The sequence below is a fragment of the Grosmannia clavigera genome (genome assembly GCF_000143105.1).
Source record: "Grosmannia clavigera kw1407 unplaced genomic scaffold GCSC_113, whole genome shotgun sequence".
Taxonomy (NCBI): domain Eukaryota; kingdom Fungi; phylum Ascomycota; class Sordariomycetes; order Ophiostomatales; family Ophiostomataceae; genus Leptographium; species Leptographium clavigerum.
In genome coordinates, this window is record NW_014040831.1 from 2898594 (window position 1) to 2925502 (window position 26909).

General features: G+C 53.6%; 6 protein-coding genes across 6 annotated transcripts; 3 read left to right on the top strand and 3 right to left on the bottom strand.

The window, feature by feature from the left end:
- Nucleotides 1–4375: 4375 nt before the first annotated feature.
- Nucleotides 4376–5833, bottom strand: CMQ_3655 (DNA-binding protein cre-1; the record flags this gene model as incomplete). The annotated part of the gene is made up of 1 exon (XM_014319593.1): nucleotides 4376–5833. One exon carries the CDS (start codon nucleotides 5831–5833, stop codon nucleotides 4376–4378), a length of 1458 nt encoding a protein of 485 aa, XP_014175068.1.
- A 10512-nt stretch (nucleotides 5834–16345) lies between these two features.
- CMQ_3380 (uncharacterized protein) lies at nucleotides 16346–17718 on the top strand (the record flags this gene model as incomplete). Its single annotated transcript, XM_014319318.1, has 5 exons — nucleotides 16346–16403; nucleotides 16474–16721; nucleotides 16898–16943; nucleotides 17011–17295; nucleotides 17354–17718. 5 exons carry the CDS (start codon nucleotides 16346–16348, stop codon nucleotides 17716–17718), a joined length of 1002 nt encoding a protein of 333 aa, XP_014174793.1.
- A 548-nt stretch (nucleotides 17719–18266) lies between these two features.
- CMQ_4212 (major facilitator superfamily transporter) lies at nucleotides 18267–19897 on the bottom strand (the record flags this gene model as incomplete). The annotated part of the gene is made up of 3 exons (XM_014320150.1): nucleotides 18267–18894; nucleotides 18954–19677; nucleotides 19729–19897. The coding sequence occupies 3 exons, from the start codon at nucleotides 19895–19897 to the stop codon at nucleotides 18267–18269; spliced, it is 1521 nt and encodes a 506-aa protein (XP_014175625.1).
- A 1783-nt stretch (nucleotides 19898–21680) lies between these two features.
- CMQ_4130 (uncharacterized protein) lies at nucleotides 21681–22702 on the top strand (the record flags this gene model as incomplete). Its single annotated transcript, XM_014320068.1, has 2 exons — nucleotides 21681–21966; nucleotides 22065–22702. 2 exons carry the CDS (start codon nucleotides 21681–21683, stop codon nucleotides 22700–22702), a joined length of 924 nt encoding a protein of 307 aa, XP_014175543.1.
- Nucleotides 22703–24028: 1326 nt separating this feature from the next.
- CMQ_3341 (uncharacterized protein) lies at nucleotides 24029–24238 on the bottom strand (the record flags this gene model as incomplete). The annotated part of the gene is made up of 1 exon (XM_014319279.1): nucleotides 24029–24238. The coding sequence occupies one exon, from the start codon at nucleotides 24236–24238 to the stop codon at nucleotides 24029–24031; it is 210 nt and encodes a 69-aa protein (XP_014174754.1).
- Nucleotides 24239–25360: 1122 nt separating this feature from the next.
- Nucleotides 25361–26790, top strand: CMQ_3998 (transcription regulator; the record flags this gene model as incomplete). The annotated part of the gene is made up of 3 exons (XM_014319936.1): nucleotides 25361–25452; nucleotides 25515–26407; nucleotides 26477–26790. The coding sequence occupies 3 exons, from the start codon at nucleotides 25361–25363 to the stop codon at nucleotides 26788–26790; spliced, it is 1299 nt and encodes a 432-aa protein (XP_014175411.1).
- Between the last annotated feature and the right edge of the window lie 119 nt (nucleotides 26791–26909).

The following is a 26909-nucleotide window of genomic DNA, read 5'->3' on the forward strand; positions in this document are numbered from 1 at the left end:
TTGGCACTGAAAGAGATAAAGACGTCTGGCGATCTCTGCAGATGGATCCCCGTTTTTCCAAGGCCAAACCCCGAGTAAAGCCTCTTCGCACTTGCCCGTTTAGGACACTCGAACCAGACGGCCGTCATCACGGCAGCCAGTCGCGCCAGCACCGTCTGTCGCTCGCCTGCCTAGCCGATATCGGCCCGGCTTCAAGACCACCACAATCTCCTGATACTACTTGTACGATTATCCCAACGTGACAGCCGTCCTTTGTCGCCCGGACCGGCAGAGGATCTCGATTTCCGCTGCCTGGCGCCTGGACAAACCATTCCATCTTGATCTCGCCTTGTATGATAATCTAAAACCACTCTAGTCACCATACCGAGACACGAGACACATGCAATCAGACAGAAGGGCCGAAATGCGAACCCATGAACCGCTCCCTCTGGCGGGGCACCTCTGCTGAACCTGTCTTGGCTACTGATGCAATGTACAGATGGCGTGAACTTTGTTCTGCTGGAAGTGTCTCTGGGCAAGGCTAGTCGGCCCTGTCAGCTGTGCTATGTTCCCACCGTATTGCTTCTGTGACCAGCGAGCGTGCTGTTGTGCGCTCAGCATGCTGTGCACCCAGGCAAGCACAGCCGTCAATATCATGCACCTTTTGGTCGTCTCGCCTCGAAATTAGAAAACACAAAACACAAAACGGAGCTTCAAACGGAGCTTGCTTGACGCTTAGTCAGCCTGGTCTATAACATCAACGGCCTGCATATCGGTGTCTTACGAGCAAACAGCCCAGAATGTAGGGAGAACGCCTTTTCCCCAGAAGAGAATGTAAGTATAATAAATATCCATAATGGGGGTGAGAGTCATGCAAGGGCGGCGTCAGACCGGGATGGAAACAGTTTCTCATGTAAGCACTCGTCTTTGTAGGTGAGCACGGGCACACACACAGTTTTAAAGGATGCCATCCGATCCGTTTGTCGTTTTGTTGGAGACACGCCCCTCCGACACAAGCCAGGACAAGAAGTTGACCAACTCACACACGTACCTAGCGTTCCGCCTATTTTGAATCCTCTCGCCTCGTTTCCTCTTCCCGTCGGAATATTCGTTTCGCCCTGCGTGCTCGCTGTTCGTCGTTGTTTCTTCCGTACGAAATGGAGGGATACACAACGTGACCGCTCTTCAAGGAGAATTGTCATGTTACATCTGCAGCATCGAGATCGTTAAGCCGTCTAAAGCGAAGGGGCGAGAGGGCCCCCAGCTCACCATTGTCTCATGCACCCGTCCGGCCGCTCCTGGCTGCAATTCCGTCACCGGTTCGGCTGAGGGTGTTGAAACTACGTGGCAGAGGAGGCGGTGAGCTTCCAGACGAGGCAAGGCATCATGGACTGGGGAGAAATCAAAGCCATTAGGCTGCCTCGTCGCCATATCTGGAAAGTAGGATAATAAAGACACTTGGGCAAAAGGCGACAGCGGCAGAGGTGTCCTCTGGCCCACCCTTTTCTCCAGCTTCTGACGCTATCCGTCAGCCAGTATCCAGTACGGCCGCTGGAACGCTTCCGGGGGGCCCCGTGGGTGAGGCTGGCCAAAGGATCGTCGTGTCGCCCGGCTCGTGTCGTATATCACCCACAGCGAGAAGGCCATGTCGCAAGAACGTGGGACAAATTAGCGATTCTGCCTGCTTCTCTCGCTCCTGTTGTTCCGGCTGGCTCCTTCCTTGTCTGGCATCCTGGCTTGTCACTCCGTGGCTGGTCCTCCTAGCGCTGTCTTGTTCTGTTTTTAGCACGTCTATGCCCCGGCTTTGCGGGGCGGCCCTGGCTGGCCTTAGGGGGGGATTTAAGGGGTTGGAGTCTCTGGGGTGGAAGTCTGGGGACGAGATGACTTACTACATACTATGTGTATTATGTATTTTACGAAGTAATAACGGTACCCCTCCCCCGAGCAACGACTGGCCTACCACACTCCGTACATAGTATCGTGTATGGCGAGCTGTCCGGAACACATCTGACTGCGTTCCTTTTCCTCGCTTACGCAAACATTGCAAATAAATGCCGTGCAACAGCAGGAGAATGGTCCGGAACGACGGTATCGAACCGGTCTGGCTGCCGCCGTACGAGCAGGGAGGGGACAACCACCCTGTACTCGTACTCCGTACAGGCAGGAGCTAGGCGGAACTCAATCTCAGCATACATAGTATGGTACCATCGGCGTGGGGGTCGGCATATCGCCCATTCCGGCCAAACGGCAAGCCAGGCCCTTGCACCGTTGCGCGAGGTCTGGCTCGACGGGCGACAAGTCAGACAGACGGGCAGCCAGAAGCCTCCTCGTCTCCCAGCTGTCGACCTGGCTGGGCGTGCATCGACAACCAGAGAAGCGCCCCTCGATCTGCGCTCGCCTTGTATGAGTGATACTCGTATCTTACAATGTAGAGCCAAAGAGGTCCCCTGCACTGCAACCTGGAGGACGCATGCCCAGCCAAGTGGGCGATCCCCCTTCCTATAGGACCAGCCTGCAGACGGCAGCAGAGGCTAGAGGATTTGCTGCATCTCTACACCCTTGTCAAGGTACTAAGATACTACTATGTATGTATTCGGGCATCTCACGCACAGGCGCCCCCAGATCGAGCAATGAGGGTCTCTCTTCCTGGCCCCATCCTCGGAACGGAGGCCTTTTTCCGTCTCATTTGCCAGCTCTCCCACTCCGTATCGGACATGGTGACGGAAACGAAAGTGCGAACTGTCCCGATGGCTGTGTGGGGAGATATGCCAGCGGCAGAAGCCAGAGCACAGCGCATGGCAGCAAGGACGAACGAGAAGAGAGCTAGAGACAGAAAAAAGGGAAAAAAAAGGGAAAAAAAAGGAAAACAAGGAAAAAGAAAGGAGAGAAGAGAAATCAGCACAGGTGTGCTGGCTGGTCTGCAGGTTCCAGACCGTCGATGACCTAGCACAATCCCTTCTCGCCCAATCCCCAACAGGACCTGGCGCAAGATGAAACCCCCAAAGACAGCTGCTGGGGCCAGTCAGCGCGAGAATGGCCTCGATTCAGAGAGGGTGGGTGGGAAACAAGACCTCTTTTCGAACGGTCTCCCCGGGGACTGGCGGTGTGCCGACGAGAAAACGCAGCTGGTCCAGTCACGCTGAAAAAAGCAATTGTGGCATGAGGTTTTTATGCCCTCCCTCTGGAGGCATGCGATACATGAGATGTGGAGTACGAGAACGGAGTGCAGGCCATGGCAATCAATGGCATTCGCGTCGTGGCTTCTGCAATACGGACATGTCTCGTCTCTCTGTACCACAGGCCGCCTGCAGGACAGGTAATATATCTTCATGCTGCCGGCGGATATGTCTGCCGTTTCACCCCACCATCGGTAATACGAGTACGGAGTATCTTACTATCTTACGTGTACGGGAACTGGCACTGCGCATCCCCGCTATTTTGTCTGTTGTCTGGGGAGGGGGTGAACCCGGTGGGGTAGACAACTCCTAATTTACGGCTAAGCCAGGCCCCATACACTGCCGTACGAGTATTTCGTCCACGGCTTCCGGGCATCGTAAGTTTTCGTTTACTAGTACTCCGTACCACAGTATGCGCGGACCTCTCCGGAGACGCTGGAATCGCCAGATCGGAAGATGCTCTTGATCACATACAGCATCCTTACGCGTATGTGACTCGTTTTAGAGTGCGCATAAAGCACTCGTGGAAAAAAAGGGAAGAAAAAGGGAAAAAGAAACCGAAGACCGAGTACGGAGTACGGACCACGTTGAAGCAAATGCGCCCCGCTGACAAAATTGGAGACTCGATGCGAGAGATAGGCATGAGGACGTGAATGGACCACACATAGTACTCGCAGAGCAGGCACGCGACGTAATAGCGGACAGATCACAGCAACTGTATGCCGGTAGAAAGGGGTACGTGGGTAGTGCACAATAAGTATGGGAGAGTGAAAACGCATGGCTTGTCATTGACGAGCCCCTTTCCCCAGCATCTGCCAAGGGAAGGGTGGAGGTATCAGGAATGAGAGGAAAAACTATACTACTCTGGTATTCGTAACAGTGGCAGAAACGACAAACGAGAACACAAAAAAAGAGAATAAAAAACAAAAGGCAAATCCAACGTGTTGTAAACATCGTCAATGCATGATTAGGTGATGTTTCTGTTGTTGCCTCTGCCGGAAATCTAATACACTTGACCCCTGGGTCTCCCACCGAAAAAGGGAAAAAAATCCACCAAACATGTAAAACTGAACATGCAAGACGTAAGACGTCAAAAAACAACAAAACGAAACGCCGCTCTCCGATCTATATTCTCGTGTGCCCTCCCAGTTCTAATTGTAAAAAGCCCACCCGGTCATGAAAAAAAAAAAGGCTGGTCATGAAATCGTTTCCCGACAAGTTCACATGCGTTCCATCAAGTCGCCGCCCGCGATGCTGTTGGCTGTGGAGCTCCGGCCGCTGAGGTTGAAGCCGTCGCTCGGCATGAGGAGATCTGGCACCACCTTGGTCATGACCTGTGGCACCGGCAGCTTCCTCTGCGAGCCGTCTGTGCGGCTGAGGATGTCGCTGAGAGACATGCCGCTACTACTCCGCGTGACGGTCGAGCTGGGCGCCGTGTACTTGGACGAGTCGGGCTGTGGCTCGAGTGGCGCCAAGGCGGGCGTAGTATGCGACTGCAGCGACAGCTGGCGAAACGGCGGCAGCTCGTACGTGCTGGAAAAGGGCCGTAGCCGCGGTGAGTGCGCCGGTGTGGCCAGCGGTGTGTGGTCGGGCGTGGGCGAGAGTGAGTCGTGCGAGAACGTCGGCGAAGACGGGGCCGTGGAGTTGGGCGAGTTGGGTCGCGACCGCTTGGGCATGCGGTAGTTGTTTGCGTAGTGCTCGTCGCCGTTGCTGCTGCTCGAGGTGCTGGCTGAGTTGGGGCCATGGTTGCCATCCTCGTGCGAGTTGCTGCGCGACATGTGGTAGGCCGAGAGCGACGGCAGGTGGCTGCGCGAAGAGTGGGCCGAGTGGGCGTAGTACGACGAGGGCGGGCTGGTGTGATGGTGGTTGCCGTTGTGGTGGTGGTGGTGCAGCAGGTGGTGGCTGCTGCTGCTGTGGCTGTGATGACGCGAGGAAGAGGGCGAGGAGAAGTGTGAGGGCGGACCCATCAGTGTCTCGCGCTCCACCTGGTGGGCAGCCTTGGCGAGCAGGTTGATGTCCATGCCTTCGTGGGCCTGCTGGGGAGCAGTGCTACCAAAGGTGACGCCACCACGGCTGCCACTGTTGCTGCCATAAGGCGGCTTCAGACCGCTGGTCAGGCTGTAGGAGGAGAAGGAGTGCGGCGGCGAGTGGTTGGGCGAGCCCAGGGCCGAAGGCGGAGCGGAGCGGATGGTCTTGGGGCCTGGCGGCGGCGGCATCAGGCTCTCTGGGTTTCCGTAGGAGCCGTGGGAGATGTGGGTGACCTTGTTGTGGCGGCGCGAATTCGGGTTGTTGTGTATGCGAGAATGGCGGGTCAGCTCGTCCGAGCGGGAAAAGCGTTTGCTGCAGCCGGGAAACTGGCAGGCGTGCGGCTTCTCGCCCGTGTGCGTGCGGATGTGTCTGGTCTGGTGCTCCAGACGGTGGAAGGCCTTGTCGCAAAGCGGGCACTTGTACGGCCGAGGCATCTCAGTCGAAGCCTCCGACGGCTGGCCGGTAGGCACAGGGCCGTTAGGGCGAATAGACGTGGCCAGGCCGGAAGTGCTTCCGGCCGATGTCATTTCAATGTCGCTCATCTCGTCCTGCTGTTGGAGCTGTTGCCGGATCATGGAGTCACCAGCGGAGCCGGCCGAGTCGGGGTTGAGCAGATTGGAAAAATCCACTGCAGACTGAGCTCGTTGCATGTGGTCGCTCGTGGTTCTGGGAGAAGCCCCCAGACGAGACGTGCGAGACAGAAGTGTGGCAGGAATTAGGGAGCAGAAAGCCAAAGAGAACCAGAGCGTCAGCACGGGTCCTCGGCTAGGGCGTGTGTGGTTGGCAGAGCAGTGCTGGTTTTTGTTTTGGTTTTGAGTTATGGTCTTCGAAGATGCAGAGACAAGGCAAGCAGCTGAGGTAGTGCGTGCTACAGCGGGTTTTGTTGCAAAAGCCACGGCAGAAAGATGCTTCAGTGCTGCAAATGTCCGTTTCCTCCGGTAAGAGCAGCCAGGCTTGCAGAGGTATATAAACTGGGGAAGTGTTGCGAGAGTGTGTGTGAGGGGGGGTAGCAGAATTCAAGAAGAATGTCTGTAATTTTTCGGAAGGGGGGAGATAATGGGTTATAAATGGGCTGGGTGTTGGGGGAAACGGCCCGGGGTCGGTAAAGCGCCTATTATTTCATTTTTTTTTTTTACTTTTTTTTTCTGCTCCTTGCTGAAGGCACATGTGGGGAGCTGGGTGGAAGGAGGGGAGGGGCGTGGCATGTCATGGCTAGTGGGTGTAGGCGGCGGACGGGGTAGATCTTACACTTTGAGAAGGGGGAGGGGTGTGCCTGTAAAAGGACGAAATGGACGCGGCGTGGGGCATGGGGCATCCTGTCTTAGGTGTTGCTTAACGCTGGGGATGTACCCCGGAGATGCCCCCATCTTTTTCTGCGTCTTTTGGCCGTCCACAGCCCAGTCGGCCGCGCCTTCCCAGAGAGCACGACGGATACGTGCTCGGGTCACGCAAGGATGCAAGACAATACGAGAAGTGGGAAGGTGGCCTTATGCTGCCAGACTGCGGGGGCTGAGCTGCCTGTTGTGCCCAAGACTGTCTGTACGTCGTACTGTCCTGGTTGTCCTGGTTGTCCTGGTTCTGGCTGTCTTGGTTGCCCCGGCCTTTGCTGCCCACGAGACCCCGCCTCCTGACCTGGCCTGTCTGTCATCTGGCGTGATTGTAAAGCCAATAGCCCCAGATCAGAAGATACAGCCGGTCTAGGCAGTACCAGTGGATGTCTTGTGAGCGAGCTACCAGGACGGCCGGACGTTGCCTGGAAGAGATCGTCGGTCCAAGGCGCTGCACAACTACAAGTACGACTTTATCCGAGGACGACGATATCCTGGAGTAACAAGCCCCGGCGGGCCTGCGCTAAGACGCCGATAAACCTGGCGCGGGAGACCTGCTCTGCGACGCGGAGAGACGGTGCATTCTCGCATGGAGCAAGATGGAACGGTCTCAAAACGGAGTCGCACCGTCTGGGCTGGTTGGCTCTCTGGCTGGCTTGTGACAATCCGGTCGATTGGATCTCAGTCGTCCGCCTCACCAACCTCGACGAGGCGGTCTAGCTATGAGACGTCGGCACTTTGGACCGGCAGCAGACGTGTCTAAACCCCAAGACAGATTGCGACAAAGTCTACGACCGCAGCCTTCTGCTAATTCGCTCATCCCGCCTTAGTAAGATACGGGTAGCCTGCCGAGAAGGGGAAAATCCATCCTGGGGAGGCTCTGCCCCCCGTACTTCCACCACTCTGCTTTCTTGCCGTCCGGAAAGAGCAAGGATAGATGGGGGCCAGCCGGGGAACGCACACAGCCTGAGTCCGTCCTATCTCTCGGTCTTTCTCCCTCTCCTTGCCCGTCTCTCAAACCCTATCTGGCTGTCTTGTCCCTCTGGCCCCCCTCCTTTCTTTCCCCTTGAAAGCAAGAGTGTGTGTTTACGGGCGTAGCTACTTCCCTTTACGACATCGCTTTGCTCCCACTCTGTGACACAAGCAGGTTTCTGACGTGTACACTACGGGCGGCAGGCGCAAATAGGAAAAACACATCCTCTACATAGTAAGTGAAATAGTAGTGGTGGAGTGGCTTAGCAATAAAAACTACCGCGCACGCAATGCTGAATGGGGATAGACTTACCCCGTACATCAGAGCTGACCTGACAGCTCCGCTAACTATGTACGGAGTAGACTTCCTTCTTACTCCGTCCGTACGCCGTAACTTCCCTACGGAGTACTCCCCAATTTCGCCTACTCCGTGCTCCGTACTCTCTGACCTTTTTCCCACAGCGTCCGTCCCTTCTGGAGTGGGTCTACATAGTACGAGTAATGCTTCATACGATACTCACCCTTGACCCTCTCTGTTTTGCTTCATCTCGCGCCCACACCGTACAGGTCCCTGCCTGGAATCTGTTTTTCCGTGCGCCCGACTTTTCTTTATCTTTCTTCCTTCCTCTCTACGACGTCCTTTCTTCTCTTGCCCTGGCAGTGTGGGGTGAAAGTATGGAGCACACCAAGTAACGAGTGCCTGTAATACGGAGTATGCAGCAAAGATAAAGGAGCCAAGTATCTTACATATGTACCCATCGGGATTCTGGGGCTACGGGCTGGACGGTGAGATAAGGTACAAAGGTACATGCATACTTACACAACAAGCCAACGACCCGATCATTGCGGGTGAACGGACGACTTAACCCGATCGGCTCCCACAAACGGTGACAAATCTATCTAGGTCCTATGTGGCGACTCCGCCATATCAATCGTTTTCGCGACCCTCTTGTGTCGGATCGTTTCGGGATCTTGCCTCCATCCACAGTTTTTCCTTTCTTCATTCTCAAGTGCTTTTGCGTCACTGCCTTTTGCAAACAAGCGAACAGTCGGCGACTCACCGTCTCTTCCGCTGTTTGATCTGAAGACATCGATCACCCCCCTCTTTTGGTGCTCAATGCGAACCCTTGCACCCCGACATCCCCGTGTTTCTTATTAGCCGGTGTCTGCTTCCAGTATGTGCACCCGTCCGGCTAATACGTTGTACTCGGAAAAGCCTTAGTCATCCGATCCGGGGTAGTCGTTCCAGGCCGATGCTTCCTCGAGGCAATTACCGCCGGCGCTTGGTTCTGTGCATTCTACCACTTTCTGTTTTGTGTTTTTCTCGTTTCGCTTCCCAATTCACCGAATATGATGCCGTCGCCTTCCTCCGCCCACACCCCGTCTGTCCGTTGTGCCCGTTCCCTATCTGCATCCGGTGTCAGCCCATACAGACCATACCCACTCATATCTGCCGCATCTCGTAGGAGGATTCAGACAGCAACGTGGGGGCACTACAGAACAAACGCCCGAGCGGCGCCACAGCAGCCACAGCTGGCTTGCCAAATTCATGTTAGCCAACCAGGCTTTGTCATACGACATTTACTTTGATAACGCCGTCTATTCTATCACGTCTATTTTGAACGGCGCTGTCAGAGGCAGTCACTGCATCACGCAAGAGGCCCTACACGTATGCAGACAGTTATGTGCACCACGTTCTTCTAACTGTGCGAGTTTAGCCTGTTTGTAGCCCGCCCGCACATCGTATACGAGCACGCTTCATCCGACTGCTCTCTCTCCATGCCTCATTACTTGGACAGCCAGAAATCTGGGGAAATTGGTATATGACTAGTTTGAACTCCGTATAAAGCAAAGCACCGCAATCTGATCGTATTTACAATCTGCACCCCTCTCCACCTCCGTTCCCCCGTTCACTACAGCCGAAGGCAATTTAATTTTCCCGCTTCGGCTAGTGAGGAAGGATATGGAGAAAAGCCAAAGGGCATATGTTCACCCACAAGTTAGTAAGCGTAGCTCGCAGCTAAAATGATACACTAACAAGCTAGGCGGTCAGAAATGGCAAAACACAATCACCCGCCAGGCATCTAACAACTAATATAGTGGAGTTGTTTATTCTCGATGCAAAGGACCGTGTGTTTTATTTCTATCTACGAGTACGCATACCACAATGCCGCCCCGGCTTCGCCACCAGTCGTCTTTCGAGGGTGTACTTGACTTCTCCAATGGTCTAAACGAGAGTCAACGTGTGCGAGGCAAAACCCGGTTCTACCAGATCGTGCAGCATTTTCGGGCCTTGCCGGGAAGTAACAAGCCTTATAGCCAGCCACTGTTGATTCAGCACACCTACGAATATGCACGGTCTAAACTATCTAAAGATAAATTTCTTCGAGTATTTTTCGACTCTATGGGGATCCCTCTCGATAGCCAAGAAAGCATCGACTGCGATTCCTTAGCGGTTGATTTTAAGGGCTTTGCCACCTACCTGATGGAATCGTTTTTCTTGCCATGTACGTCGACGTCTTTAAAACCGGCTGGTGTCTGGCCCTGTTCCCGCTACTAATAGGCATCTTTTCTTAACTTAGTAAAGGCTTTAGGCAGCAAAACAGCCCAGCCAACTCCTAAGTACGACTCCGCTGTATAGAGGCTTAATTCGGATCACTTAGAGGTTGGAACAGTTGACCGAGTTAGCACTCTCCGCGGTGCGTGCTTAAAGCGTGACCATTTTAGATGCGTTATTAGTCGTGCCTTTAGCCGTCAAGAGTTTATGCTGCGGGAAATGCGGGACGGTGACCAAGCTTGCGATGACGATGGCATGTTGCTGCTAAATGATCAGATCCTTGCGCAGGAATTAGAGGTGGCACATATCTTCCTGCATTCCTTAACCAAAACCGACTTAAAGGAAAACCTAGAACTTGCAAGTCTTGCCTGCAGTCTTATATAAATTAACTAACTATACTAATAGTATACACCTAGAATGCGTCGAGAAAGGCAACACTCAATCTCCTTAACATGTTTGACACGGGTGTTATTAGCATGATTAAGGCCATCGAAATCGACCGGGCGCATAATGCGTTTACGCTTACTCAAACGATGCATAGAATGTTCGGCCGCTTCCAGATGTTTTTCACCGAAATGCCGGCATCGTCCTCGGACCGGCCGATGTATAAAATCGATTCCTTTGATCCACCCTTATTGAAGCGCAATGCAGGCCTGCCAGTCACGCGCACACTCTTTAACACCGAGAATATTGACATGCCATCCCCGCGGCTGCTTGCGACGCACCGTGCCATTGCGCACATTTTGCATCTATCTGGCGCGGGCGAATATATCGACAAACTGTTCCGTGAGATGGAACAAAACTACGTCAGATCCGATGGCTCATCCAGTTTGGCCGAAATGGTAACGCTTCGGCTGGGGGGGGGGTGGGACGGCAGAGTCAGTGCTTAAACACAAGTTTGATGTAGATAAATCCTGGCCTAAGATTTGAGCGTTCCAGCAGTCTTACGGGCTTTTCACGTTTTCGTTCTGTAATAGAATCTCGTTATTGAGAGGTCCCTTTTAAGGGTTTGCCTGCTCTGGCCTGCTAAGCAGTTGTGCTTTGGAATGCTCCTGTGACACAGCCACAATCGCTGTCCAAGCTTGCGCCAGAACAAGGGCTGGGCTGATTAGTCTAGACCACCCCAGCCACGATGGTGTAATAGGCGTAGCACGTAGGTGGCGGCAGTAGCACGTGAAGCCTTCTTGGCCTCCATCATCCCCGCACTTTCCGGGAATGTACGAGAGTGAAGTAGATCCGTCGCCTCGCACCATACGCAGTTCTCCAGCCACAAGGTGTTCACTAATCCCCTTCGACGTGCATTACTCGGCGCACTGGAGCATGCATCCATCAGCGAGAGCTTGTTTCAGTCTGAATGCAAGATAGTCGTACATGCGGCATATCTTGGCTGTCTCGAATTGGGATTTTGATTTTTTAATCCTTCTCGCTCCTCGCCCGCTCGCCTTCTCGCGACAATGCGTGGAGCATTAGGGGAAGCATTGATGCTCTGACCTCACCAGTTTTGCAATGTCCACATGCTGACATGTGAAAAGGAGAGCGATGTATAATAATCCGAAACGGGAAAGGGGGCCAGAGGCCCTGACCCGTATTTTTGGTTTCTTTTTCGGCGGGTTATGCCGGTGGGGCAGCCGCTCTTGCTGACTGTCCTCCTCCGGGGTGATTTTCAATATTACAGTCGGTTCTTCTTTCGGTGTCATTTCGGGCAGAGCCTTCAACATGCTCGTATGAGCAGACTCGCCTACACCATCATCGACCGCATGCATTCCTCGTCAGTTTTTACAATTAGTTGCAGAGTCTAGCGAGAGAACTCGTCCGGGAAAGACACATACTCAACTCACATTATGTACACAGAACAGTACCGTAAGGTCGTAGGCTTACCGTCGCGATCCTGGCCTCATAGCACACGCGTTTCATGCTGTTTATTGGCTCGAGCCTCCAGCCCTGGTACCGCGGGGTTTCACTACAGAGTACATGAAGGATAAACAATGGCCCGACCAGGGAAAATAGATTTTACGGGCTTACAGTCCTTGTGACATCTGGGAGCGGATCCGCTACCAACTCATTCTTGCTTTGCGACTGTCTGGTCCTACATAAGAGTCATAATGCTTGTGCCACAAGTGTAGCGGAATGGTACCCCGGACCCGTGGCCGAAAATGGAAACTCCTTGCCGCCTTCACCTGGTGTCGCTGGGAGCCTTCCCCGCGATTCCGAGAATCCCCGAGGTACGAAATCTAGCCTGGAGACAACCAAGGCGGCCTCTGCACCAACGGCATCCCCAGTTTGAACGCCGTCTGGTTTTGTGCGCACCGATTCGCCAGCAAAGCCTTAACTAGAGTGGCCACTTATCGGCTACGACGTAGCTAGTGGATTATTTCGGGCGTGACTTTTCACTTCACATCAATTGTCGTCAAGCCTCATCCATGTCTGAGAAAAAAAGCCATTAGACGATGTCGGGTAACCATTGCCTCACGGCGTGCAATTCCGTGCACGGCGCCAAAAACAGTGGCAGGCGAGAATCCTGGGCCCCGTACGCTAATGAGAGGGAAAATAAAAAGTACTCCGTACGAGTAAAGAAAACAGAAAGAAAAAAAGAAAAAAAGAAAAAAAAAGAGCCCTGGCGCAAGAAACACTGGGGTTAGCCTAGCCAAACTGTCTCCGCCATTCCAGTAAGGCCACACAGAGCCTGGTTCCGTTTGGCCGAGTATATCGGCGAGCTCGACGACATCCTAGCAGAAAAGCTGGCCATACTCGTACAGCGAACGTGTCTACCGATACGGCACTGCTAACACTGTAACAAACTGGGCAAGTCCGAGCCAAACAGCACTCGTATGAGCAACATGCGCCCCGATGGAGCTCTGACGTCGCTGGGAGCCTGCCCCCACGACAAAGCGTGCTGAAACCGGCGGATAGTTTGATTTCCTCCCGTGCACTATTTACACGCAATGCAACTACAAAGTAACGATGACCGCGACTCTACGATCCTACATAGTACAGTAGCACGGCAAAATGCAACTACGTGGTGTGGTCTGGAGGTCTGGATTGAGCACAAGGGATGGCCGGAGATATCTTCCGCTTTACGGAGTGCCCGTATTTCAAGCTATGTACGGAGTATCTCATAGTGTTTTGTATCTTACGAGTAACGTCGAGTACCTTGCAGAAGCCAGCTGACTAAGTGCAGCGAGATTGCTTGCGACACACCCTGTTCCACATAGAGTAGCCTTACTCCATAGCACAAGTAGAGAGCAGCCCTTCATCACTGATAGTATACTCATCCCTAGGACAGTCTCCTACTAGCCCGTCGCTCGGCCGCCGTCACTATTAGGCCTCCTCCGTACATAGAGTGCAATCATGATTGGGGTACGGAGTAGTGGAGGGCAGATCATGGACCATAGTCATGCAACCGGCACATCATGCATCCGTGCTAGCCGTCCTTTGGTTCCTATATAGGGCATATGAGTAAGAGTATAGCAAGCAACTGAAAACTCAGGGTACGTAAACATGAGATACGAGTTGGGAGACCCGGATAGACAATGTACTGTAGGTGACCTCATGCCGGCCACAAACGTAGGATGAAATAGGCCTATCAATGCACTGACGACTGGTGTAAGATAGCAGCCCAACTGCCAGTTGTTCTGGCCGCGCTCCGGCTGTACGGATGTCTACATTCGGCGGCTACGTTCCTGCCTGTGAGAGTGTGCATATGCCCACTACTCCGTACGGAGTCCTGCCTCCCACTTCGGTCGGAAGTAGGTCACGGACGCTGTAGCTTCGCAGTTACGACGGACATGACCAGTCGCGCCAGAAGCCACGGCTGTTTGTTATGCAAATTGTGCCCATTCAGACACAATCCTATTTAGCCGAGGATAAAACAGCCCTTTTGTGGGGCCGTGTTAGTTGGCAAGCCCCACATACTACATACGACGTACTACTCCGTGTGCACGGAGTATCGGCTCGAATGCTGGGGAAAGTAAAATTTTCCAAAAAAAGCCCATGCCTTGGGATATCTCCCCCTCGTTCTCCACCTTGGTGCCATCTGTAAATTACTGGCTAGATTCTCCGTACTCGCTGTTCGGTGTTTGGATACCGAGCCTATTGCCACAGGGCTCTGCGCTGTTACTCCGTGGTTTCTCTCTACTATGTAAGATACAATACGACAACTCGTACGAGTGTTCCGCATGGCTATCCTCGCGTCCGGGCAGGGGTGCTGGAAAGTTCGGGAGTTTGGTGAAATATTTCCCCGTTGCTGTACTCCGTATTCATGTTTCGATCGGAAACTTCTGCACGCATGACTAGATGTGGATAATGAGTTGTTACAGTGGCGAGCTCGGAAAATGTTAGCAATCGGACCTGTCGTTCGTATGTAAGATGCCGGATATGGAGATGGTTCATGAGAAGGCGAATATGGGGTTGGCCCCGGAACCATTGGGCAGGGGCTGGGGCAGAAGGTGATGATGATCTTACGACGTACGAGTTCAGAGATGTACGTACTGTACGACGTATGTGCTTGTCAGCGATTAGTCATCGTCTACTCGGAAGGCCAGGCTCGTCGATATTGAGCATTACTCTGCGGGTGCTGTTGTCGTATCTACTCGCAAGGCGTTGGACCTACGGATACTCGTTCCTGTGAGCTGGTTCTGGTGTCAATCTATCGGTTCTGGTCAGGTCGGATGTGCTGAGTGCTCGGTAAAATTATGTTGCAGTGTAAGTACTTGAAGTTGTCAGGTGAGGGAGGCGTATGAGTAGAAAAAAAACATTGTCAGCGGCAACAACGACATCACGACCCTTGCCGTTGCAGCCACCAGCCTGACTTGGTTGCCGTTGGGACTATGTGTCAGGCTATAGGAACGAGTGGCTTCATGCCGTTGTGATATATCTGTTTGTTCTCAATTACATGTTATTACAGACGTCCTGTAATGCAGCGCTCGTATCCATCCACTAGCAGCTGCCTGTTTCGTTCACTTCAGTCGGGCCGTATCCATAATATATTGTCATCTACGGGGTTATGCCTGAAGCCGTGTGCGTGGTAAAAGCATTATAAGCGACATATTTGGGGTAACACCATTGCAATGTTCTATTCCAGCTGCTTCGCGATGTTATCCGGTTGTCTTCTCTGCACTCGGCTGAAAGACTTCGACTAAACCCTACGTTCTGAACCACGCAAGTGATTGACGACAGCTTGTCATTAATTTTTACTCAAGGACATTGTAGCCTAGAACGTTGCCCATGTCAAGCAGTGCCGAATAGCAAGCATCCAAGGCACACTTTCTGAATAAGCTCACCGAGGTAGGTACTTAGACTGGTATGCTGATACGTAATTTAGCTACGTAATTGATCTGTATGGAAATATCCCATGGAGTGTAATTTTCCAATGGCAGACACCGAGAGGGTTAGATAAGGAGCATGGGTATGTAAGTGGTGAAGATATTGACATTGTTTTTTCAGTACATTCGACCAGGCCAAAATCAAAGCAACAACCATGTTGAGGCCAGTTTTGTGGGGCCGACCGGCAATTGGACTTGTTGACTGCCCGAGAGGCTGTTTCTAGCCGGATCCTCAAGTTTCTTTTGGTGTGTTGGGATGTTGGCGTGTCACATGCTACAGTTTCCGACGGCAGCCTACGGAGCAGCCTGCGGATCGAGCTTCTTTCACAAGCTTTTCGGGAGTTGGAACTTCGGAGCTATGCCGGAGGCCTGGAACAGCGTACTCTGCCGAACTAATCAGTCTGCAGGGAAACAGTGTGCCCCTTGCTGCTGACGAAGTCGGATGGAAGCAGGGCTTACGTATCCTCGGGCCACCGCTAATGCAAGTACTCGGTTGTTTGAGGGTGTCGTTGTCGATCTCGTTCAGCGGTAGGGACGCCACTCGCTGAGAAGAATAGGGCGGTACGTAAACACGTAAGTAAGATAGGATAGCTCGTACCGGATAAGTTTCGTTTCTCCTATGGCGAGGAAGTGAAATCTTTTCATGGAAAGCTGTAGGATTGTTGTCATAGAAAAGGACTTCCTCATATCGCCGTTGACTCTTATTGAGGAAAAACGATTCACGGCTCATGTTTAACACTGCAATCAAAGATGCCCCACATAAAAGAAGTGGATGCGGGGAACTCTGGTGTCGCGATGGGAAAGCGCGTCCGGCGGATTTGGGGGCTTTTCTTTTGATACGGCAAGAGCAGGATGAGCTGGGAATGGACCAGGCGCCATTCTGGGTTGCAACAACGTAAACCAAAGCTCTGAACCTGGACTTTATAACAATAGAAAAGGAAAGAAAAGCAGCTCGCGCAAGGGAACGAGCGCGGGGTCCTGGAGATGGACTACCATACTATCCACGGCCACGATGTCGAGGGGTTTGGCACGCCATTGACACGTGAGCATCCTATATGACTACGGCATAAAACATGGATTATGGAACGGTTGGCTGATATATATCTGCGAAGACCGAGTCCTGACTGTGTCTGCGGCCGATGTTGACGCGGCCTTGTTGAGCCCGTCGCCGGCGTCGTCGACAGGGCCCGATCTGACGACACCAGCGCGACTTGTGCCTACCGGCATCTCCACACTGGATTCTATCTTGTCTGATTCACCAGCTCCACATGCAGGCGCGGGAGACGCAACAGAAGATGGAGACGAGGCTGAAACGGAGGCGAAGGCGGGAACGACGTCGGATCTAGAGCCACTGTCGATAGTAAGACAGCAAAGCTCACAGAAACAGAGAGCAGCAAGGCCACTTCGATCGAGAACAGGTCTCCGTCGGGGACAGCTTACGGAGATATGGGGCCCTCCAGGTGCAGGAAAGACGGCGTTTGGGTAAGTGGAAAGGAGGCATACGAAGCCGGCCAGCTGACTCTTGACAGAATGCAGCTCGCTGCAAACGCGTTGTCGGGCGGAAGCAGTGCTGTGTGGGTAGGTGTGTGCACCGTTTCTGGGGGCTCTCCTTGCGTTGCGATCAGAGCCAGACGGCTAACACGAAGCAGACTGCTTCCACTCCCTGTGTAGAGAACGGCTGACGGCCATTGCCGAAGCTCATACGGGGCCCGACAAGGGGGCTAAGAGCGTGGAAGAAGGATTTGTACACTATACGTGTCCCAGTCTTCCGCACTTCATTGCTATGTTCTGCCCATCGACGTCGGTGTCTACGGTCGAAATACCTGCAGATGCGTCTGTCGTGGTCATCGACTCTCTCTCCGCTCTCGTGAACCACGCGCTTCCAAGGACAGTAGAGAAGAAGGGTGCACCGCTCATGGCGAACGGGAAAAGGGGTAGGAATGGTGTACTTCCCTTTTATGTTGTAATCTGTGCTAATAACGATGACCCCAGGTCCTGCGGCACATGAAAAGAGGACACAGGTGCTGCAGTACATTGTCGCGGCACTCGAACGACTAGCAGAGACACAGAATGTCGCCGTCATCCTGCTTACGCAATGTGCCAGTCGCGTACAGGCAGACGGTGGTGGAGCCGCCTTGGTGCCAGCCATTAACGCGGCAGTTTGGGACCGCGGTATCGCCACGCGTATCGTTCTGTTCCGGGACTGGGCCTGGAAGGACGGCGAGGCCGTCGGCGGTCGCTTTGCCGGCATACAGAAGCTCAATCGCAGTGGCGGCGATACCGCGCTGAGCCACGTCGTTGCGTTTTCCATCGCGGAGGCAAGTCTTCTCTCCACTAATCTGCGAATTCTGTTCTAGCTGCCTGACTGTATGCAGACCGGGCTTGTCGAAGAGGACTACAGTGCGGATCCACCCCGATCGTCAGAGTTTGCCCTCAAGAGGAAGCTGGGCGAGTCAAGGCTGGAAGCTGACAGTGAGGACGAAAACTACGGCTGGGATGACCAAGATAGCATGCCGAATATGCCGTCACAGTGGCAAGGGAGTGAGGATCTCCTTTTGGGACGCCAATACGACAGCGAAGAAGAGGAGGGAGAAGAGGATATGGAGGAGGAAGAGGAGAGAAGGCCGGAAGAGGGCTTCGGTGGCTTGGCCGTAGAGGAAACTGGCGAAGGGTCAGATAAGCCAGACGAGGAACGACACGTGCACACTGTTTCGAGGCGGTCGTTGCATAGCGTGGCGGATAGCGAGGAAGACTCCGATTATTAGGCAAGAAGCTTGGGCAGAATTTGTCCTAATTGTTGTACAGAGTACAGCATCACCACATGCGGATGGAAGAATCTGTTTTCAAACAGCAGACAAGCAGGCAAGTGTTCCTGAGCAGCGGCCCAGAGGCCTTCTTTTTCCTCCTACAGCCTATAGCGGAAGTAAGGGTTCTCCCTGTCGGTGAGGTCCTGGAAGGCCAGCTTGGCGCGCTCCATCTCGTCGACTGGCCGGGCGTCACGGCGACGGTTTTCACGCCAGAGCACGACGTAGAGGGCGGCGGCGGCGGCGATGCATATGCAATAGCAGATTATGAGGCCGGTCCACAGCTCGGGGTAGTGGCTCATCTTCGTCTGGGTGCGGATGAGCTGGGGGCCGATGATGTTGCCGACACAGTAGGCGACGAAGATGGAAGCAGCCATGAAGCTCTTCTTGGTGTGGCCGGCGACGTTGGACATGCCGATGGTGATGACGAGACTGACGACGGCGCCAAAGGTTCCTGTGATGGTGTAGCCGACGACGGGAGCGGCAGCACGATGGGTCCAGGCAGCACGCCAGATGAGGGTGCAGCCAGCGATGACGGGGAGGCAGCACACGATGAGCATGGGGATGAGGGTGTGGGGCACGCGGCTGCCGACGTAGCCGGTGGCCAGAATGGACAGGAAACAAAGGCCGCCGAGAGGGAACTGGAAGAGGATAGAGTCGAGCCTGGACCAGCCAAAGGTCGAGACGATGAGAGGGCCGAAGCCACTGACGGCACCGTTGATGGTGTAGCTTTGATTAGTCAGCAGGAAGTAGGATATGTGCACAGCCACAAGCACAGCCACACATACGCAGATGCCATCATGATGGCGACGAGCCAGACCTTGGGGTCGAGCAGGGCCTCGCGCAGCTGGGCGGGCTTGAAATGGACGCAGCGCATACCGGTCTGACCGTGGCGGAGGCGCTCGACAGCGGCGAAGCGCTCGGACGGGGCGAGGAACCAGGCGGTGGCGGGCGAGTTGGGAGCTGCGAAGCAGAGGAGGCCGAGAGCGAGGGTGAGGCAGCCGGCGAGCAGATAGATGTACTGCCAAGGGTGCAGGCGGCCGCCGACGACATGGGCGAAGGCATAGTTGAGGGCGCCGCCGGCGATGGTGAAGGCGCCGGTGCTGCTGAACCACCAGCTCTGGCGGAGAGCCTGTTCCTGCTGAGTGTAAAAGGCGGCGACGAGGCCCATGAGAGCGGTGGGAATGGCGCTCTCGACGAAGCCGAGGAAGAAACGCTGGACGTAGAGGCCGCGCCAGGATGACACGGCCGCGGTCAGCATGCAGACGGCAGCCCAGGCGACGACGACGGGGCCGAGTACGCGGCCGACGGGGAAACGCTGCAGCGCGAAGCTCATCGGGTACACGCCAGCCAGCATGCCAAAGTAGAAGAGCGAGGTGGCCCAGCTGAGCCGCGACGTGTCCGTTGTGGCCGGCCGCGTGGCCGTGCTGGTTATGGAGAGCTGCAGGTCACCGGTCATGCCGAAGAGCGCGGCCGAGCCGAGGATAGCTTTGTCGTAGTAGACGATGCCGTCTTGCACTTGGTTAGCGGAAAGAAGAGAAAGACAGAAAGGGAAACACGCACAGCCGACAAACATGGCCGGGATGAAGAACAGATCCATCTTGCGCACTACCCGCGCCACCACGGCCGCGTCCAGCTCGTGTGCAGACTCGCCCACTATAGCCAGCGCTTCATCTTTGTCCTCGTCCCGGACATCCACAGCCCGGGGCTCTGCCTCGTCGATCTGTCCCATCGGACTGAGCAAAAACGGTCTGTGGCTGCGAGAGAGGCCGTGCAGAACGGGTGCAGTGACCGTTTTTTTCCACTTTCCCCGGACTTGTTTCTTTTTTTCCTCGTATTCTCCCGCATTTTCTCTCTGCCACCAGTATTGCATCACCGCCTGCGATTTGGGTTTAGCTGCAACGTTGTTGCCGTGCGCCCCACCAGCATCTGACACCAGTGCGCGATATATCGCATCTTGGTGGCTGGAATAGAGAATCAATGGCACCTGGCATGGCTCTCCGACCGTAGTAGCTTGCACATGTATTCTTGATAAGCACGAGAGTTCCGGGACGCTGCTTTGTGCCAGTTTACGTCGTAGAGTCCTGAACCCCACCTGTGGAGTTCTGGTGAACAGGGCAAAATTGAGGGGCAGCAAGAACGTCTTTCCGCTGTGGAGCTGCCTTACAATCTGGCCCACCCAGAGGTGAGACAATCTCCGTGGCACTGTTTGATTTGGCATGTAAGATATGCAAGATGTAACTCTACGTCCGGTGCACATCCGATATAAGAACAACGGCGGCCCTGATCTTTCACGTACGGCCATAGATACTGGAAAGCACGGGATCCCGTCCGCTCTCCCCTAGTTAAACCAGTAATCGGCGGATTAGTAGTTGGGTCGGTGACGACCAGCGAATACCCGCTGCTGTACGTTTTTTTTTTCACTTTTTTTACTAGACGTAGTCTACCACTAATATATTCTTTACGAGAGTGAAGTTGAGATGAGAGCGGATTTTAAAGTAATAAACCCGCTCTTTAAAGCCCCGATATCCTTGTCCCATACTCCGTACTCCGTACCTTTCTCCATTTTACGAGCACTCTCCTTTTCTTCTTTCATCTGCTCCGTAATGCCGTCTGGTCTGTTCCTAGAGTCAACGGTTTGGTGGGACTGCCAATCGGCTAACATCCAATCAGAGGATAGCCTTCTGGCGGCTCATTCCCCAGATGGCCCAGTTTGGCAGGCTCCTTCACTGCAAGGTACCAGTGACCCCTGATTGGCCTAAGCTTTCCTTATAACAGAATGATTAAGGCATCGCGAAACCGGCCTTGGCCAGCCACTCTTGAAACCAGATCCCCTTCACCATGAGCGGATTTATGCATCGCCCCCGACAGTAGCACTCTGCGAGCGGCACAAGCGACATGCAGTCACAACAGCACGGGTATGTACGAGTAGCCGACTTTGCAGCTCGCCACGCAGCCGATATGGCAGATAGTCGTAGATCTCTTGTCGGCCTCGTCCTGACGCAATGCGCATTTTTTTGCTCATGCCGGTCCTCCATCGCCAAAGCCCGATTGCGCGTCCTCCGCAAGACTGCTGAGCAGCCCGAGCGGCCAAGCATGCCCCTCTTCACTGGTGCAGATTTCCTCTCGTCCCCCGGTCGTCGTGAAATTAAGGAGAATGGGTTTTGGCAGCGCACAAGACCCGCTTCCGATTTCCCCTTTGGGCTGTGGTCGTCATGGGCGCGTGTGTGGGCCCTGTTATATTATCTCTTGTGTTGCGCCGTGCGCCTTCTCCTGCGCTTCCCCTTTCCGGGCTCCTCCGTCTTGTCGTGCGACTGGCGCTCTCTTTAACCTTCTTCTTCGCGTCTCTCCCTCCGTCTCAGCTTTTCCCCCCTTCCCTTCCCTGTCGTCGCCTCTCGTTTTCAAAGAGTATTTCATACTCGTGCCGTTCGTTATCTGCTCACCGTCTGCTTCTCATTTCCTGTCGTTTCTCCCCAAAAAACTCACCCGCAACGGCTTTCACAAATCCAATCACCATGCTGTTCAAGTCATCCACCACCGTGGCCATCCTGGCTGTCGCCTCGCAAGTTGTGGCTGAGCCGGCCGCTTACAAGGCCGTCAAGGTCATGTCCATCCGCGACATGTTCGGCGTCGTCCGTCGCGACAACGGCGGCTACACACCGACAGAGTCCACCTGTGGCATGGGCGATACCTGTGCTCAGGCTTGCGGTGCTGGCTTCGAGACCTGTGCCTCGTCCGACAACGCTATTCACTGCTACAACCCGGCGGCCAGCCAGATCTGCTGTCCCGATAACAGTGGCAGTACGTATTTTTTATGTTTTATGCTCATTTTGTGACGCATTATCTGTTGCTACAGAGCCTCTCCGTTTTCACCATCTTGCTGACATCCTGCTCGCTAGACTCGTGTGATTCTGGCTACTATTGTACTGCTGCCACCAACAGCGATACCATCTGCTGTCCTGAGGGTCAGACCCTGGAGCAGTGTGCTATCGCTTACGGCGTGACCGGCAGTCTGGTCTCTGAGACTGCCACGCCTACCCCCACGCCCAGCTCCTCGTCCCTGTCGTCGTCCTCGTCGTCGGTGATCTCGTCGACGCTCACGTCGTCGTCGTCCTTCTCCTCATCCTCGTCTTCGTCATCTTCGTCGTCTTCGTCTACCTTTTCCTCCTCGTCTACCCTCTCGTCGTCCCTTGTGACCAGCTCGTCTATCGCGCCGTTCTCGTCAGCAGCCCCCAACATCACCTCGTTCAGCAGCATCATCGCCTCATCGTCGACCTCCGTCTCGGCGGCGCCGCTCGTGTTCGCCAACGGCACCACCGTCTCCGTCAAGGCTACTGGCTACGCCACGACGTCGTGCTCAGCTACATCCCAGTATGCTGCCACCGCTGCCGCCTATGCTACTAGCAACTTTACCTCGGCCCAGGTGTCTGCAGCGGCTGCCGAGACTACGGCGCCTGTCGTCAGCGGTGCTGGTGTGATCCGGCCTGTTGCTGCCGTTGTCGCTCTGGTGGCCGCTGCCTTCGCCGTGGCGTTGTAGGCCTCTTGACAGATCTTCGTCTACCGACTCCTTTCTTCAGCCTTCTCCCCTTCTCCTGCGACAGCCACGAGTTACGAGACAAATGATACTTCGTTCACATAACAACAAGCGGCGGCCTTTTCATCCTTTTCGACCTAATCCCCCTTAACTATACCTCCCCTTTTATGTGTTCTGTCGGATGTTATATATATACCACCAGCAGGGACTTCGGGAGTTGGCTCCCCGCATAAATTGATTCTCTGTCTACTTTCTTCCTTTTTTCCTTGGGGCATGATACCGGGGGCGGGATGGCTATGCAGGCCTTTTCCCTTACCCCTTTGTTTCTGGGCTGATGTTTTGGGTGGCTTCTGTGGTGTCCTTCCTAGTGATTAAATTTACTAATTGGTCTTTTTGCTATTTTATCTCGCCTTATTTTATTTACGTTTAGCTGTTGTTTTTCGAGTTTCGTTTCAGTTAACTTTCCCTGGTGCCGAAAAAAAACGGAAGAAAAATAGCATCTGACATTACACATAAACTCTGGTTCCGCTCCTGTTGTGGCACATGTGACAATAAAAGGCGCTGTCAATGTGCAGCTGCGGTGCATCGTCGAAACCAAAAATACACTCCGTATGACTCGTTTTGACTCGTCTTGACTTTACGTACAGAGTACTTTGCTGCAAGTATGCCGCACTTTTGATCGCGTTGTCCTACCAACTTTGGACGGCTCTAACTATCACCTTGACCACTCAGGTAGTTTCGAACAAGCGACGAGCAAGATTGCTAGTCCCTAATATCGTGTTTCTGTCCCCGAGACATTTTGAGTAGCAAGGTATGCAAATGTACGTCGTGGGGCACAGGGCTGGTAAATAACTCGTCGGAAGAGCGCCGCTGATTTGCTGCACATATCGCACGAAGCGTTATGCCTCTGAAATTGCCAAGTATGTCGCCGCGTCAGCCACTCCATATACGCAGTTGTGTTCGGCAGCCCACTTGTACGCGTCTACTCCATATGCGGCTTTATGTTCCGCTTGCAAGACGCTCGTCTTTTCGTACCCACGACGCCTGTTTCGTGGCGCTCGTCCAGATGGGCCGCTTGTAGCACAGCCCCTCGTACATGGCTTTGAGGAGCAAATCAATATTTGTTCCGTCCATCGTCTGTCATCCACGCCTTTGGCAGCACGCTGTCAATTGCTATTGCAATGACGAAGCGCACGGCGTGGTCTTCGCCCGTCTAGCCCTCCTTGTCGGATGATGAGCCAGGACTGCGGACGGTTGTTCGAACAGTTTCCCGAATCTGCACCGTGCGAACAATGTCGGGTTCGGTTTCAATGCCTCGAGGGTGTAAGTCTAGGTCGTCGTGGCAATACTCTTGAAAGTGGCTATAGAGGCAAGCCAGAGCCGGAAGTTCTCCACGCGCTTCTTCCCGTTCTCGAGAGAAATTGGTCCATTAAGAGCCGCTCCTCTCAAGACTATAGAGTCGCAATGGCGAGAGGCTACGGCCGGCGATAGCGTCGCCGCCTGAGAGGTTTCAGACGATGTGTTTGTGTTGAGCTCCATTGTGGGAGGTGCGTGCGGTTATCGTAAGCATTGGCTGCTTGTAGATGGAAGATAAAGAAGACGACGAGACGCGTGAAGAAACCAAGTGCATTTTTGCTGCTTCAACTTTTGAAACAGTCTGATTCGACCTTTCACTTGGAACGCTACGAGTGTCACCAAGCAGTGTTGGCGGCTTACGTCACCTGCAGCTGGTCGCACTTTCCGCATTTGACTTCTCGGCAGCTTCTGAACTCTTCGGAACTTAAAAGAAGAGAAAAACCGACTGATAAAGTACTGAACATGGTGTCGCTGTTTTTTCACAATTAGCTCACGTTGAGGGTGTTGTCGATATTTTTAGCTATCCTTGCATGGCGAAGGTGGCGAGCGACAAAGGCCCCGTTGATTTTCTCGGCTGGCTGACGGCGGCACTCAGCAGAAGGTTTTTTTGGGTGGCCCCTGCGAAACGCCATTTTTCGTGACCTTCATCTCCTTCTCATCCATCCAACTGGGTGCTTCCTTTGCCGCTCTGGTTTTTTGTATAATCATCGTCACCCTGCCTCACATTAGAATTTGATAACCTTTCAGTTAATCGCTCCTTCTCGGCTGGCTTTGTTTTTGTGGTCTAAACAGAAGAACCTGTGATCTAGTCCAGCGCCTGCGCGTTTTTCTTCTTTCATCTTCATTGCTACCTCGTGTTGACAACAGCTGAGCGACAGCTTATCACCGAACTCTCACTTCCCCGTCGAAAAGCTGAACAAAAGGTATCATACCGCCTCCCCTACATCTGTATTAATCTTCGAAGTATGAAGGAGGCTCAGTTGCCGGTGTGCAGTTGCAGCAAAATGTACATTTTCATTCATCTCAATATCTTCCTCTGCAGAATTTTGCTATTTTCATTCGATTGAGTTCACCGCACTTCGGACGGACGAAAGCATGTGCTAGACATATAAAGGCCACGCTCCGCATCCAGGTCTTCTCATTCAGAGCAGTAGATTTTCTCCTTTCTGAACTTGATTTGAGAGTCGCTCTATTTGCCCGATGCTTTCTACTTGCCGAATTTTCTGTGCCAGCTTTTGCTGACTCTTGACCAGGACAGCGACTACAGCTCGGCCTGAAGGCAAAGACTATAACTATAAATACAGCATGGGGGGCAGCATCTCTCCTGAGGGCGTAGATACACCCCCTTCCGGCACCGGCACCAACACTGTCGTCGCTGCGGATGAGTTTTCATGGCTGTATGTATCGAACCCAGACATCTACAGGCCTTTCTACACATGCACTGACCCAAACGTCCCAGAGATCCCCATCCCATCTTTGTGATCATCCTGGTAGGCCCTGATGAGAGGCCTTTTGGTATTCAGAAAGACTTCTTGTGCTCAAAATGCCACCACTTTCGTAATCACTTCGCCAAGAATGCTGAGGATGCTATCGAACACGTCGTTCGATTACCAGAGACGCCCGTTCAAGTCTTCGCTCATGCCCAGCACTTTCTTTATACGGGAAATGTCTTTGTCAGTACCGATCAGATGCCGTCTTACGACGTGCTCGTCAACATCTGGAAGCTTGGCCATAGCTTAGGCATCGACGGTCTCTGCGAGCGCACCCTTGAGGCGATGGCTGAGTACAAACGTGCCACCCACTGCATCCCGGATACACCGCTACTGGTCCAGGTGTGGAAGGACACACCCGCTGGCTCATCTATCCGTCAACTGCTGCTCTCTTGGGCAGCCGAATATCTTCGGTCCAGTCATGAGCGCTCCGAGTTCGCCCGTTCACTGCCACAAGAACTACTCAGCGAACTGGTCGTTGCTATGAGCTCATATGGTGACGGCGTCCTAGCCGCGCCTGGACCAGGAACCGGAGCTGCAAGCGATGTCGGCCCCAAGAAGAACGTACATTATATGAACGGCGGTGACGATTTTGCGGCTGCAGACTACAGCAGCGGAAGTGGAGACCGGGACCTGTCGCCTGCTTCGAAGCGGGCACGCCATACTGAGTATCCGTCAAAAACCGCTGCTTCCTCTGCGGCAACTAATTTGGCAGGTCCTGGAAAGGCTGGCAGAACCTCACTCCCAAACCACCGGATGCCACCCAAGAAGCGCAACAGCATGGCGGGTACGGAGACATTTACCGCAGACCAGAAGCTCAAGTTCTGTTCTGATTTGATCAACCGGATGCTCTCAGGACCAGGTATGTGAACATATACTGGAACTGTTTTTGCCGCTGCCGAGAGCCTACAACTGACATGTTCGAAATTAGGGTTCTGGACGCGCCTGGTTGGTCCCTTCAGAGACGCCGTGGACCCCGTAACTGAAGGAATTCCCGACTATTTGGATAAGATCAAGCGGCCGATGGACCTAAGCACAATCAAGTCCAATCTAGATCGAGGCTTATACCGATCTGAAGACGAGTTCTTGACAGACATGCAACAAATATTCTCCAATGTTTACACATACTGGAAGAGGGATGACCCTATATGGGTTGTGTGTAAGCGGCTGCAAAGGACGTTCGAGGAGAAGTACGCACAGATGAACAAGTGGTTAGGTAAGATGGACGGTGAGGTGCCCCCCTAAGTTCCAAAAGGGGACGTGCGTGTTGTGGCATTTACGGTTTTCCTAGGACATGGTCCGCAATCAAGGTTGGTGTAATATACTGGGTAGTGTACGTTGTTGGTGTACCAGTATTGGGAGGA